The sequence below is a fragment of the Rhinopithecus roxellana genome, chromosome 12 (genome assembly GCF_007565055.1).
Source record: "Rhinopithecus roxellana isolate Shanxi Qingling chromosome 12, ASM756505v1, whole genome shotgun sequence".
Classification (NCBI taxonomy): domain Eukaryota; kingdom Metazoa; phylum Chordata; class Mammalia; order Primates; family Cercopithecidae; genus Rhinopithecus; species Rhinopithecus roxellana.
This window is the reverse complement of record NC_044560.1, coordinates 60,862,559-60,877,307: the sequence shown is the minus strand read 5'-3', so window position 1 is coordinate 60,877,307 and position 14,749 is coordinate 60,862,559. Positions and strand designations below refer to the sequence as shown.

The 14,749-nt window shown below is 37.3% G+C and overlaps 1 protein-coding gene and 1 pseudogene across 3 annotated transcripts in view; one reads left to right on the top strand and one right to left on the bottom strand.

Annotated features, from left to right (window-relative positions):
- ADGRL4 (adhesion G protein-coupled receptor L4) overlaps positions 1-14,749 on the top strand; it is a 119,684-nt gene that overhangs the window by 73,100 nt on the left and 31,835 nt on the right. For both annotated transcript variants that reach the window (XM_030913079.1, XM_030913080.1), the window contains exons 8-10: positions 5,476-5,681; positions 13,103-13,276; positions 14,504-14,707. In XM_030913079.1, the coding sequence (XP_030768939.1) occupies positions 5,476-5,681; positions 13,103-13,276; positions 14,504-14,707 (584 nt within the window). The remainder of the gene's footprint in view (positions 1-5,475; positions 5,682-13,102; positions 13,277-14,503; positions 14,708-14,749) is intronic.
- Positions 8,297-10,403, bottom strand: LOC115892237 (annotated as a pseudogene). The gene has a single exon (XR_004052128.1). The product of XR_004052128.1 is annotated as a splicing factor U2AF 65 kDa subunit pseudogene (transcript).

Genomic DNA, 14,749 nt, shown 5'->3' with positions numbered 1-14,749 from the left:
TTAGTTATTTCTTGTCTTCTGCTAGCTTTTGGATTAATTTGCTCTTGCTTCTCTAGCTCTTTTAATTGTGATGCTAGGGTATGGATTTGAGATTTTTCTAGCTTTCTGTTGTGGGCGTTTAGTGCTATAAAATTTCCTCTTAATACTGCTTTATCTGTGTCCCATAGATTCTGGTATGTTGTCTCTTTGTTCTCATTGGTTTCAAAGAACTTCCTGTTTTCTGCCTTAATTTCCTTATTTACCCGGATTCATTCAAGAGCAGGTCGTTCAGCTTCCATGTAAGTGTACGGTTTTGAGCGAGTTTCTTAATCCTGAGTTCTAATTTGATTGCACTGTGGTCTGAGAGACTATTACGATTTCAATTCTTTTGCATTTGCTGAGGAGTGTTTTACTTCCAATTATGTAGTCGATTTTAGAATAAGCACCATGTGTCACTAAGAAGAATGCATATTCTGTTGATCTTGTGATAAGAGTTCTGTAAATGTTTACTAGTTCCAATTCATCCGGAGCTGAGTTCTAGTTACGTTTATTTTCTGTCTCATTGATATATCTAATATGGACAGTGGGGGCATTAAAGTCTCCCACTATTACTGGATGGGAGTCTAAGTCTCTTTGTAGGTCTCTAACACTTTTTTTATGAATCTGGCTCCTGTATTGGGTGCATATATATTTAGGGTAGTTAGCTCTTCTGGTTGAACTGATCCCTTTGTCATTATGTAATGCCTTTCATTGTCTTTTTTGATATTTGTTGGTTTAAAGTCTGTTTTGTCAGAGAGTAGGATTGCCAACTCCTGCTTCTTTTTTTTTTCCTTTCCATTTGCTTGGCTAATTTTCCTCCATCCCTTTACTTTGAGCCTATGTGTGTCTTTGCACAAGATATAGGTCTCCTGAATGTAGCACACTGATGAGTCTTGACTCTTTATCCAATTTGCCAGTCTGTGTCTTTAAATTAGGGCATTTAGCCTACTTACACTTAAGGTTATCATTGTTATGTGTGAATTTGGTCCTGTCATCATGATGGTATCTGGTTATTTTGCACATTAGCTGATGCAGTTTCTTCATAGTGTCTCTATATTTTGATGTGTTTTTGCAGTGTCTAGAACCAGTTCTTCCTTTCCATATTCAGTGCTCCTTTTAGGAGCTTTTGCAAGGCAGGCCTGGTGGTGATGAAATCCCTCAGCATTTGCTTGTCTGGAAAGGATTTTATTTTTCCTTTGCTTGTGAAGCTTAGTTTGGCTGGATATGAAATTCTGGGTTGAAAATTCTTTTCTTAAAGAATGTTCAATATTGGCCCCCAGTCTCTTCTGACTTGTAGAGTTTCTGCTGAAAGGTTCATTCTTAGTCTGATGAGCTTCCCTTTGTAGGTGACCTGCCCTCTCTGTCTAGCTGCCCTTAACATTTTTTCCTTCATTTTGGCCTTGGAGAATATGATTATGTGTCTTGGGATTGATCTTCTCGTGGAGTATCTCAGTGGTGCTCTCTGTATTTGCTGAATTTGCATGTTGGCCTGTCTTGCTAGGTTGGGGATAAAGTAAGTTTTTTAGGCTTAGATTTCTCTTTCAATTTGTATTTTTCTTAGTCTTTGTATAGTAAACTCTTCAACTAAACAACTGTTTTTAAAAATTGTATCAAAATTCAATGTTGATTCAATTCTGGTACTAGCAGGCAAGTTAATGATTAAATAACTGAATATCTTTCTTATATGGATGATGTAACTAATGGGCAAAGTTAATAAATTTGTTCCATGCCCATCAGTAGACAGTACAGAACTGATCAAAGCTGATTCTTCTAAAAAGAAATCAGCTTTTCCAGGCTGGGCGCGGTGGCTCACACCTGTAATCCCAACACTTTGTGAGGCCAAAGTGGGTGGATCGTGAGGTCAGGAGTTCAAGACCAGCCTGGCCAGGATGATGAAAGCCCATCTCTACTAAAAATATGAAAGTTAGCCAGGTGTGGTGGCAGGTGCCTGTAATCCCAGCTACTCAGGAGGCTGAGGCAGAGAATTGCTTGAACCCAGAGGTGGAGGTTGTAGTGAGCTGAGATCGCGTCATTGCACTCCAGCCTGGGTGACAGAGCAAGACTCCATCTCAAAAAAAAAAAAAAAAAAGAAAAAGAAAAAAAAAGAAAAAAGAAATCAGCTTCTCCTTGGTACCTAACTAGCAAGTAAGTAGCTACTATTTCAATTTAATCATTTATCTGTTATTTTAGTGTAATTCATTTAGAAAAAAACTCTGCTGATAGTAGAACTGTGTTGTTATTCTCATATAGGTAAAAATATATTACCTAGAGAAATAGGAATTATAAAATTTTTGCAAAGAAAATAATAATAATATTTCCTATTTTCTCTAAGTAATCTATTTTTACCTATATGAGAACAACAACAACAAAATAGCAAAATACAATGGAATATATATACTGCAACACACATATTGTCTCATGGAGAGACACTGTTTCATAAAAAGAAGTGTTTTTGTGTCCTCTATTCTTTCTTGTCATGTTCTGCACAAAAGTGGGAAATACCCATAAATGAAGTAAAAATAACTAAGTCATACTGACATTGAACCCTTGGCTTTTACTCTATTATACTGTATTCTAATTACCCAAGCATACATTTCGTATTTAGGAACAAATCCAAAGAATGTGTTAACTGTTGAAATTTCAAAGACAACTTGGTACTGTTTGGAATTTGGATAAAAAGACATTGAAAATACTGATTATGGTGATAGATGATGAAATTGTTATGGAATTAATATCCTGAAGAAATTTTGTCTGATTGTATGGTAGCTTTGTTATATTTAATGATCCCACAGACAAAGTGACATTTGAAAGGGACAGTAATATCAGCTCTCAATAAAGGAGAGTAAGAAAATGTGTTTTGCTCAAGGTTATATCTTAAAAATAAGGACAAATCTAACACATTGATCAAACCCTCTCAAAGATGTCTGCATGTATTAATTTATTGAAAAAATTAGCTGATAAAACACATGCATTCTTTAAAACATAAACAGTACCATTGGTAGGAAAATAAAGGAGGTCTGTGCAGCACAAGTGAATTTTATTTTTCTTTTTTGAGACAGGGCCTTACCCTGTTGCTCAGGCTAAAGTACAGTGACATGATCATGGCTCACTGCAGTCTCAACCTCCCAGGGCTCCAGTGATCCTTCCACCTGAATCTCCCAAGTAGCTGGGACCAAAGAAACATGCCACCATGCCCGGCTAATTATTCTGTTTTTGGTAGAGACATGGTTTTGCCATTTTTCCCAGGCTGGTCTCGAACTCCTGCCTCAAGTGATTCTCCCACTTTAGCTTCTCGGGATTACAGACCTGAGCCATGGTACCTGGCCCCTGGATTTTTAAATATATATTTTTTTATAGACTGAATTTTAGAAACATAAGGACGAAGGGTTGAGAATGAACAGAACAAGATTCAATGCTCTGATCTATCGTTTTATGATAGAAAGATAACAGACTTTTCTTAAGAGATTTCACATATTTATTTTCAAATTACTTATGAAATCAACATTTAAGTGAAAAAATAGAGCAGCATATGAAGCTCTATTGAGAAGTGGTTTTAGTTATTCTCAAGTTAAAGTGGCAATAAAGCAGTTTGAGAGCAATGATTCTCTAAGGAGTTCATTGCATAGTGTATGTGGGTAAGATTGATTTGGGAATTTAACATAAGGAAAAATCATAACTCTTGTCACCTCAGTAGTTTTCTAATAGTTTGGAAAGCAACTTATGCTTGGACCACAAAATAAAAAAGTATTAATTTCATTCAAAAGAATTAGAAGCAACAAAATAAAATAAGAATAAGGAAGAAGACCTACTGAATGGGAATCTTTAAACAAACATATATCGGTATTAATTCTAAAGCAAAATCTCCAGAACTTAGCATAGTTATTTGCACTGTGTAAATGCTCAGATATGTGTTCTGTCAATTGAATTGAAGGCTATGTCTGGTTCCTGGTAAACATATGGTAATGTTAACAAATATAGGACAGATATTAGGGCAAAAAGACTACAGTAAGCATTGTGAAGACGAAAAACTAGGAAGGATGGATGATGATTTATTAGGAAATGATCTAATCTGTTCAAATTATTCAAAGTTTTTGTACTCTTTGTTAGTGAATAAGGCCCTAATTTTTTAATAAAAGGTACAGGTTTGATAAGAAAATTCAAAGCTAGATCAAGCCTCGAATTCGTGAGAAATCACAGGAATTGAGGAAGTTCAAAACCCTGGGAATGGAAAAATAAATACTGAGACAATATATTTGAAAGGAGGTGAGAAGATGTTTTGGAGGATTCTCTGTGGCACCCCATACCAAAAGTCAAAAAATGATGTTAAGTAAATATTTTTCTTCACAAAGGAAAGCAGTAACTAGTAGATTTTTAAAATCCATCTTATACTTTTGATTTGTCATTTGATTTTGAATCATCTTCTACTACAACTCCTGAGATGCCACTGTCCCACGACGTGGTTCATCAACTGGACCTGGTCATGTTGACCTAACAGGTATCCAAGTCCTGCCTCAGGCCCTTGTCTGTTTATAGGAAAGGCTGGGATAGTTGTCATCTTTTGGAGTCATAATTTCACTAGCCCAATGATGTCATACTTTCTTTAATATAAGTTTTGTAAGATGGCACTTGAGGAAAATCCTTTATGTAATGTATCTGGGTTTCGCAAGGCTCTTAACAATGTCTCTTGAGGTGCCTTTTAAGATTAAGAGAGAAAACATAAACAGCAATACACTTTGGCAACTTCTAGCTCACACAGTCATATCCAAATAATTCTATTTATTCATGTGATGTGGAGGTTTCCAGTTTTGTTATTACAGTCCTTTGTATTTGATGATATTAATATTTGTATTTATAATTTTGTACTATTTGGTTATATGCTGCTGTACTGCATTTGGTGAGTTTTAGGGGACATGGATAATGGCCGCCTCTCAAGGAAATAAATTTTCTACCCTGACATTGCATAATTACATGTTATCAATGTTAAATAGAAACCATTTCATTGGGCATAAGTTTGAACTCAGTGGCATGTTACAACTCCTTCAACTCTAAATTTTCTTGATTCTATCAGCCTGTGATAATTTCCTCCCAATACCTCTTAAATTCATATATTTATACGAGGACATAATAACTCAAAATTTTATTATTCAAGTGAATACACTTCACACTCTGGTTCTTGGTCAGGATTTTGGTGTAAATTTATCTAGGACTATTTTTCTTCTAAAGATAGCTTGTGCAAAGGGGATACTTACCTTCAAAATCTTAGAGGTTAGAGAATATGTCTTACTACGGTTTAACAATGCAGGCATGGGCTTATTGTGGTCCGTATTTCAGTATCTGGGTATTTGTATAACTTCCTAATGTAAAATGTTTCTCTATTCAATTTTTATGTTTATCTTAAGAGTGTAAATACACTTTGTTTTATAAGAATTTCACTAAATATACTTATTTTATTGATAGGCAATGTTGCAGTTGCATTTTTGTATTATAAGAATATTGGTCCTTTGCTTTCATCATCTGATAACTTCTTATTGAAACCTCAAAATTATGATAATTCTGAAGAGGAGGAAAGAGTCATATCTTCAGTAATTTCAGTCTCAATGAGCTCAAACCCACCCACGTTGTATGAACTTGAAAAAATAACATTTACATTAAGTCACCGAAAGGTAAGCTGTTTTTCTGGTAGTTATTGGCTATGATTGTGATATAGTCAGAGAAGTGGACTCTTTGTTGTGTCACATAAATTATCTAAGTTCTTGAGTTTAAAAATACAGATTTGAAATTAAAAGAGTGAAGTGGTTTTAACTAATTTTTCTACAAAATATTTTTGTACTTTCAGGGCTCTTTACACATTCTAATTAATACCAAACAATTTATTAATTTGATTCTCTGGAAATAAGCAATATTTTTGTTTTTTTTAAGTACACTGTTTATTTTGGAAATATCCATAGTTTCAAATAATGAGTTATTAAAAAGTATCACAATCCGAGAAATAAATAAATGTCACTTGTGTAATAAGTGAGGTGTTTTATTAATACTTGTCATTTAAAATAATATTTGAAGGGATTCTGGTGTTGATTAAAAGAAAATCTTAGCAAAATTTACAATATTTCATAAAGAAATTAGTGGAGGCCATTTTACTCTTATTTTTTATTCTATATCACTTTTCAGATTCATATAATTAAAGTTATAAAATAAAAAAGCGTGATTAGAACTAACCAACTATTTAGCTATTTCAGTTAAAAATAATTGGGGGCAACTCAGAATCACAGGTTATTTGCAACAATTTCACAATTGATTTTATCTTAAACTTCCAACAGAATTTCAGTTCTAGTACATGATTCAAGTACTTTTGAAGTTCCATTTGAAGTACCTTGAAGTTGAGTAATTATATTTGCATTATTATGGGAGAAAAGGGGCTTTCTAAAAAAAAATATATATATATATATATATATTTGCTTACACACAATACAAACATGCCACTGTTAAGTAAAAATATCGAAGGTAGAGAGAAACTAAATGTATAAAAAATGCAAGTAAATAAGCTCAAACTTAAATAACGGTAAGCAGCATGTTGAGGGAAAAAGAAGATGTGAAATTGTTTAAGACTGGAAACCAAACTTAGACTTATTTTTAAGATGCTAAATGCAAAATACACTTTTAATACTAGAAACCAAACACTGTTCTTTTACATGGTCTGACGGTTTTTCTGGTTTTTATCAGTAGAATGTTTTGAGAGCTAAAGAGTTGCCAAGAACAACCCACTTCACCAATCCCTGTTTGACAAAGACACAAAACAAAATGCTTATTTAAACAAACACTCTTCACAGTAATTCCTGGGAAAACTTAATTGCTTTTATCTGCCTTTCTGCTCAAATGTATTTTCCATTCAAAGTAATGACCGTTATGAAATTTCACCACTCTTCTCTGACAATAGACCTACTTAGTCTCTAGTTCCCTCTCTCTGAGAATGAAATTTTGGTCCCATTTTTTCACCTGATGAAATAAAAACTATCTCATAAATAATATCTTCAGTGTCCTGGTTCCCTGATAATTGATCTGTGATTTGACTGATTGATACATACTTCTACAGTATCTCAGAAGAATAGTAACACTAATTATAGTAATATTAACAATTATCATAGCAATCAATAATTACATAGTGCTTAGATTAGAAACCAGGCAGTATTCTAAGTTTTTTACAAAAAAAAAAAAAAAAAAAAAAAAAAAAAAAGCAAACAAACAAACAAAAAAAACTCATTTAATGCTTACAAAAGCCATATGAAGTACATACTATTATTACTATTTTATAGATGAGGAAACTGAGCCTGTGAGATGAAATAATTTGCTCATTGTCACTCAACAATTATCTGGTAGAAAAAGGTTTCAAGCCCCTGCAGCCTTCCTCCAGAGTCCATGCTCTTAAAAACTATGATACTCCTGGCCAGTTTGGCCCACTACATCCATACCAGTCTACTTCCCAAGAAATTATGCTCCATCCACCATCTCATCTTTTGTGGATCTCTCCACATTAGTGTCAGTGTCTCAGTTAATAAAAAGACTCAAGTCTCTGCCTCATAAAAAATAAAACCATTCCCCTTTGGTACTGGATCATCTTCAACCAAAAAACCAAAAAGTAGTAACTCCTCTTATCTTAAGCTTCTAAAAAGTAGATGTAATCTGCTGACTTCCATCTATGGAAGATTCAGATTTAGTTTTCTTACACAAATCTTCTGCTGTGATATACACACTCTCTCAACCATCCATCCACTCATGCTTACCTCCAATTTTTGGCTAAATCGGTTTTCAGTGTTTATAATACTATAAATTGGTGTGTTATTCACAACTGAATCACGGAGTTCGGTCATTTTCCTGGTGTTAATAAATTCGTTTATTTTCATTTGCTTATATTTCTATTTATCCATTGTTAATGTGTCTCCAAAATATTTGACAGAATTATAAATCTCTTTTCAAAACATTCAAACAAGTAAGCTTATCTATCAGCCAGTTTGTTGTCTTGGAGGCGTCATTCCCAAGGCTCTGTAGCCTTGATGCTGTCTGGATGATCTACCCCTGGGTCATTTATCAGCCTGGGCATGCCTTCCCTTCCCCCTATCATTTTCACATATCATTCACCATTCACCTCACTCCTCTCCTGTGTCAGATGCCATGTTTCCTCCAGCAATGTCTTCCTCTTTCTTAGTTTATGTATGTATTTTGCTGGCATATTCTCCAGTGGCTGCTTGAGAGAGGAAGCAGAGAAGGTCAATTTTTTTTTTTCTTAAAGTAAAATACAACAAAATGTTTAATGAGCAAATTCGTCTTAGCAAATATGAAACTGCCACAGAGAGTAGGAGAGGGGCAGGGGCCACGGGGCTGGGCGCAGGTCGGGGGAGACTAAAGAGGAAAAATCAACTACGTAAGAAACCCAGGAGGGGATCAGAGAGGACCAGAGGCCGAAGGAACAGAGCTGTGGGAAGGGAGAGGGCAGGGCACTGAGGGCCGGACAACAAAATTCAAAATAGTTTGGCCATAAAATATAAACACGCTATGTTCCTACCGTGGGGAAGGGGAGGAGAAAGGGGGTCTAAGGGAGAAGGAGAGGCTGTTTTGGGAGGGGCTGGGGTCCTACCCCGCCCTGCTGTGCACGCTGTCCCCATCCCAACCCCTTCCCTCTGTGTCTGTGTGGGACTGTGTGTTGTCTGTGTGGGCTGTGTGCGCACTTCCCCAGTCCCCTCCCTGCCCTAACCCCCCAACCCCCGCCCCCTACCCTTAATTGCTGCCATTCCAGTTGCTGCCGGCTGTCTTGTGTCTGCAGCTGTCACTCCTCTGCCCATCGTCTTCATAGGGGGATAAGAGGGGGGCGGGAGTGGGGAGAAGCCCCCAGCCAGCCCTGCCCCCACCCTCCCCCAGCCGCCTCTACCAGAAGTCCCGGCGGTGATAAGAGTCGGGGTCACAGTATTTTGTGACAACCACTCTGTTGGCGAACTTGCGGCCCGTCAGGCCCTGCATGGCTTTCTGGCAGTCAAACACAGAAGTGAACTCCACAAAGATCTTTCCGCAGCCGGGCACCTCGACACCGTCCACAGGCCGGGGGATCTCGATGGACTTGACAAGCCCGTACTTGCTGCACTCGTCCCGCACGTCCTCCACGATCTCCTCGTACTCCTCGTCGTCCAGCAGCTCCTCCGGCAGCACCATGTTCATGAGGCACAGAACCTCAGTCGGGTGGCCGCCCATCTGCACCTGGGAGCTCATCAGGCCCGGCACTTGCAGGGTCACCGGCGTCTGATTGATGGTGCTCGGGGGGCTCACCAGCGTGGCATTCTTGGCTCCCACACTCGCCCTCTGGACCAGCAGCTTCTTATCCCCCAGCTGCATGCCGTTCAGCCCCGCAATGGCCTGATCCGTGACGTTGATGTCCACGTACTCACAGAAGGCGTAGCCCTTGGAGAGCCCCGTGGCATTGTCCTTGACTAGGTTGAAGGCCTTGAGGGGCCCAAAGGATGTCAGCAGCTCTTTGACCTGGTCATCGTTCAGGTAGTTGGGTAAGCCCCCGATGAACAGCTTGTGGGCAGAGTCACAGACCACAGTGGACACAACCCCAGGCACATAGACGTAGGGGTTCTCTGACATGCCAGGAAGCGGCTGGTAGTCATGAGGCCTGCGGATCTTTAGTGACTGGCCCTGGAAGATGATGCCATCAAAGGCCATGGCCTGGGTAGTCTCGTCCACTGAGCGGAACTCCAAAAAGGCAAAATTCTTGTCCTGGTTAATCTGCACAGCCAACACTGGGTTGCCAGGGGCCTGGGTCAGCCCCCCTAGGCGCATCTGGGCGTTGAAGAAATCCATCATGGCCTCCTCAGTGATGCCAAAGGGGATGTTGCCCACGTAGAGGCGCCGGGCTTGTCTAGTCATCTGGCTCCCGACCACGGGCACCGGCGTTGGGGTCACAGCCAGACCGTCAGGGGTCATGGTGGGGAGAAGAGCAGTGGCTGGAATCTGACCCGCAGCTTGCATGGCCTTGTACTGCGTTGGGGTGATGTGCTCAAAGCCCGGAGGTGGCACGTCCCAGTATTTACGGACCTTCTTCTTCTTCTCATGGCGGGGGAAACGAATCAGTCCACCATGCTCCTCTTTAGCGCCTCTGGTCAAAGGTTTGCTTCGTCGCCGCCTGTCCCGGGAGGCGCTCCGCTGGTCCCGGTTGCGCCGGTCACGGCTCCGGCTCCGGCGTTTGCGGTCCCGGCTTCGAGAGCGGCTGTGGCTGCGCTTCCTATGCCGGTTCTCCTTGTCCCGCTCTTGTTTATTCTCGTTGAGCTGCCGCTCGAACTCGTCGAAGTCCGACATGCTGAGGCGGCCGCGTAGGGCCCTGTGCAGCTCTCGCCTCGCCTAGAGAAGGTCAATTTTTTAAGCTCTTGCATTACTAGGTTTTATATAAATATACAAATATACACACACACACAAATATGTTTTTCTACCTTACCCTTATACTTGTTAGATAAATACCATGTACAGAGTTATGTTTTTTTTCTCAGATCTTTCTATACCTTGTTCTTATATCTTCTAGCTTTCAAGGGTAACCTGGAGAAGTTGAATGCATTTAATATTTTAATTAAAATATATTGTCTTTTGAATGCAATCAGTCTCTTTCTCTTTATCTCTCTCTTAAAGTTTTGGAATCTTTATTCTTGGTATTCCAAAATCTTTAAGATGTACTTTGGTGTGAATCTTCCTTCATTAATTGCAGTAAACATCTTGTGAGTCTGTTCAGTCTGAAAATGTATGGTCTTCAGCTTTAGGGAATTTTCTACAATGATTTCTTTGGTAATCTCTCCCTGTCCAGTATCTCTGCACTCTTTTTATGTTCCTCTTAGTATGTATTAGACTTCCCAGCTGAGCTTCTAATATTTGGAGTTTTTAAACTTTTTCATTCCTATTTTTAATTTTTCTTGTAACTTTTTTATTTTTACTTTATACTTTATTTTCACTGAGAAACTTTACTTTTTCAATCCTGATTTTGTTTAATGGGTATAGTATCTCATCTCTCTGAGATATTTTATATATATATATATATATATATATATATATATATATTTTTTTTTTTTTTTTTTTTTTTTTTTTGAGACGGAGTCTCGCTCTGTCGCCCAGGCTGGAGTGCAGTGGCCGGATCTCAGCTCACTGCAAGCTCCGCCTCCCGGGTTTACGCCATTCTCCTGCCTCTTCAGATCGTATAAATCTTTCGCCTTTTATTTACATATTTTTTTAAAAAACTCTTTTCTGCTCCCTGCGTCATCTTGCTCTTGACTTTCTTTGTTTGGATCGTTCACCTTGGTGCCCTGTCTTTCTTGTTGGAGCTTGTCCTCAGATGTCTGGGGGTTCGTGACCACCCATTCCCATTTAATAATGAGACACGGTGTGCTCTCCTGGCCTTGTGGCAGTGGTGTGCTTCACTAGAGTTTTCATCAGGCAGGCTCCTGGCCATGGCATTGGAAGATCCTGAATGTCAGTACCCAAAAGCAGTTTATTTTTGGCCAGTTTCTCAGGACAGAAGTCTGGTTGGAAGGATTAGGAAAATTAAGAAAATATGGTGGGACATGGTGGAAGATCAATGTGTAAACAGACGCTCACTTAAGTCTGTTTTTGAATGGTATGCATAATCACAACTTAGTCTGGCTCCTCAATTCTACAGTCCCTCTGCTTTCTCTAGAATTAGGCACTTCCCAGGCTCTTTTTGAGGATCTAAAAGAATTTCAGTTTTCTTCATGTAGCTTGACCTCCTTGACAAACTTCTAGCAATCTCTCCAATTTTAACTCAATTATCTTTCCAGACTCATTCCAAAAAAACTCACACTGTTTTTGTCAGTGCTCCAACTATTGACCTAAGGGTTGTATTTAGCATCTATTCCATTAAACAATTATCTTACTGTATTTAAATCATCTGAGTTTCTATCATCCTTGAAGAGCTGATACTTTATCTTTTTGATTGATAATCCTCACTCCTTGAACAGTATATATCATACATTTGACACTCAAGATACGTTTTCTTTAATAATAGTTGTCTGAAAATTGGGATTTGATTCTATGTTACTCCATTTATCAATGTTTAGTTTTAAATACACCTTAAAATAACATGTTTTGGCCTCTTAACATAATATAGCATTTATTTCAGAGAGCATTTATGAGGGTTGAACTAAACAAAGTAAGAAAGCAAGCACCTAGTTAAGTGTAAATTGTTATATAACTGGAAATAGTTTTTATTTCTACAAGTTCAACATTTTATTGATGAATTATTATTAAACCATACATTAGGTGTGGTGTTATGATTAGTTAATATAAAAGTATGATAAGAACTCCACCGTTTATTGAATAACTATCACACTGTCTGTGTGTCATCTGTCCCATATCTGTATCTGATCTCGTCTTCACTATTCTTTATCTCACTTACTGTGCTCTAACTTAACTGGCTTCCACAAGTTTCTGGAATGCCTCTGGTCAGTCTCACTTCAGAGCTTGTCCATTTGCATTTCCAACTGTTTGGAACCCTCTGTTCCCAAGTCTGTTGGACCCCCCCCTTCACTTCATTGAAGTACCTGCTTAGGCATAATCTAGGAGACATCCCCTTGGACAACCCTCCGTATCACTTTCTTTCTTCTTATCCAGGGTTACTTTTCTCATTGAGTAATTTTTCATCTCTAACTAGAATGTAATGTCAACGATACAAACAATTTTTTCTCTTTTGTTCACTGTTGTACTTTTAGTACTTGGATTAGTGACAAATATCTAGTCAATACTCAACAAACATGTACTGAATGAAGATGCAAATGAAAATTATGCACTGTGGTAAATGACATATGAATAATTTAATAAAAATTATCACATTTGTGAGACAAAATTGATGAAATATAGCATTGTTGCAATATAAATTTCCATTCTTCCACATAGCCGCCTTTATTTTTTATAATTTGTTTTGTGTTTCACTGTTAAGCCATTGTTTCAATCACATTAATGGTATTTTAAGTATGACAAAAGCAGTACTATGTATGTAACTTTTTATCTTTTTTTCATCAGTAAAATATCTTTTTTTCAGATCACAGATAGGTATAAGAGTCTATGTGCATTTTGGAATTACTCACCTGATACCATGAATGGCACCTGGTCTTCAGAGGGCTGTGAGCTGACATACTCAAATGAGACGCACACCTCATGCCGCTGTAATCACCTGACACATTTTGCAATTTTGATGTCCTCTGGGCCTTCCATTGTAAGAGAACTTTCCCTTTCATATTTATAAATATTCCTTTTTCTGTTTTTTTCCATGTTATTCAAGAGAATATTTAATTTTTTATATATTTTTCTTGGGTTTAGATAGCACATTTAGTGTAAGAGAAAAAATCCCAACAGGATCTTTCTTTCTGTCTGTTTTCCTGCCTACCTTCTAGAACATATCTAGTATGCATTTAAGATTATTTCTAGTTTGAGACTTATCTAGTCTGTAATATCTGGTAGATTACATATAAAATTAGTTTGTAATGCTGCTTTCAAGAGCCATTTGCCCATTTTAATGTATCATGGAATTTAAAGGCACTTTTTTGTGATGACGATTTATTTTTATACATGACAAAGCTCCTGAAAATATTTGACCATTGGCCCATAAGTATTAGCACACTTATAACTAACATCATACTTTTAGCAATGTAGAACCCCACACGATTTTTAAACATGAAGAATCTCTCTAAGGTGAATGGTTTCATGATATGTATTTTGCTTTTGAAATATCTTACTTACATTGTATATTTATCAAAAAATAATTTCTTATTTTATAGCTCTGTGCTATCATCTCCATTATATTATATTTATTTATAATCTATCATTAAATATATAAAGTAACCAAATAAATATACGTAAACATGATGTCAGTCCTAACGATGATTTTTTCCTGAAGTTAAGCAAATAAACATCTATTCTTTATATAAACATAAGTATTCATCTAGTTAGGATAAAACCAACATTTTATATTTTAAAGTTTCTGAACAATATTACTCGATAATCCTTGTATTCAGCATTGCTAACACCTTTGTTTCACATGTTTTAGATGAATCACTGCATAGACATAAGACTTAGTCTTACCACTGATAAATCTGTTTTAATTAACCATTTTCACATTACAATAATGGATTGCCTTTCTAATGTAATGAAATTAATGACGATAACATTGTTAAACCATGTACTAATACTAATACTATGCCTAGAAAAAAATCACCAATTACAGAACTGTTAAAGTGCTACATGATTTACATCAGATTTATGTGGATATTGAGGATTTTCAGAAGTACGAAATTTTTCTCATCTAAATGCACATTTATAGTTTTACATTTTATGAACATTTTGATTAATGCTTCACCAAAAAAGGAAGTTCATTATATGTTGTAGTTCCTTTGACAAGTTACTGAGTTATTCTTTTAACAGCTTTATTATTATTTTCCCTTAGGGTATTAAAGATTATAATATTCTTACAAGGATCACTCAACTAGGAATAATTATTTCACTGATTTGTCTTGCCATCTGCATTTTTACCTTCTGGTTCTTCAGTGAAATTCAAAGCACCAGGACAACAATTCACAAAAATCTTTGTTGTAGCCTATTTCTTGCTGAACTTGTTTTTCTTGTTGGGATCAATACAAATACTAACAAGGTATGTAGGCATCCTAATCTCTATGTTCGTCCTATGATATGT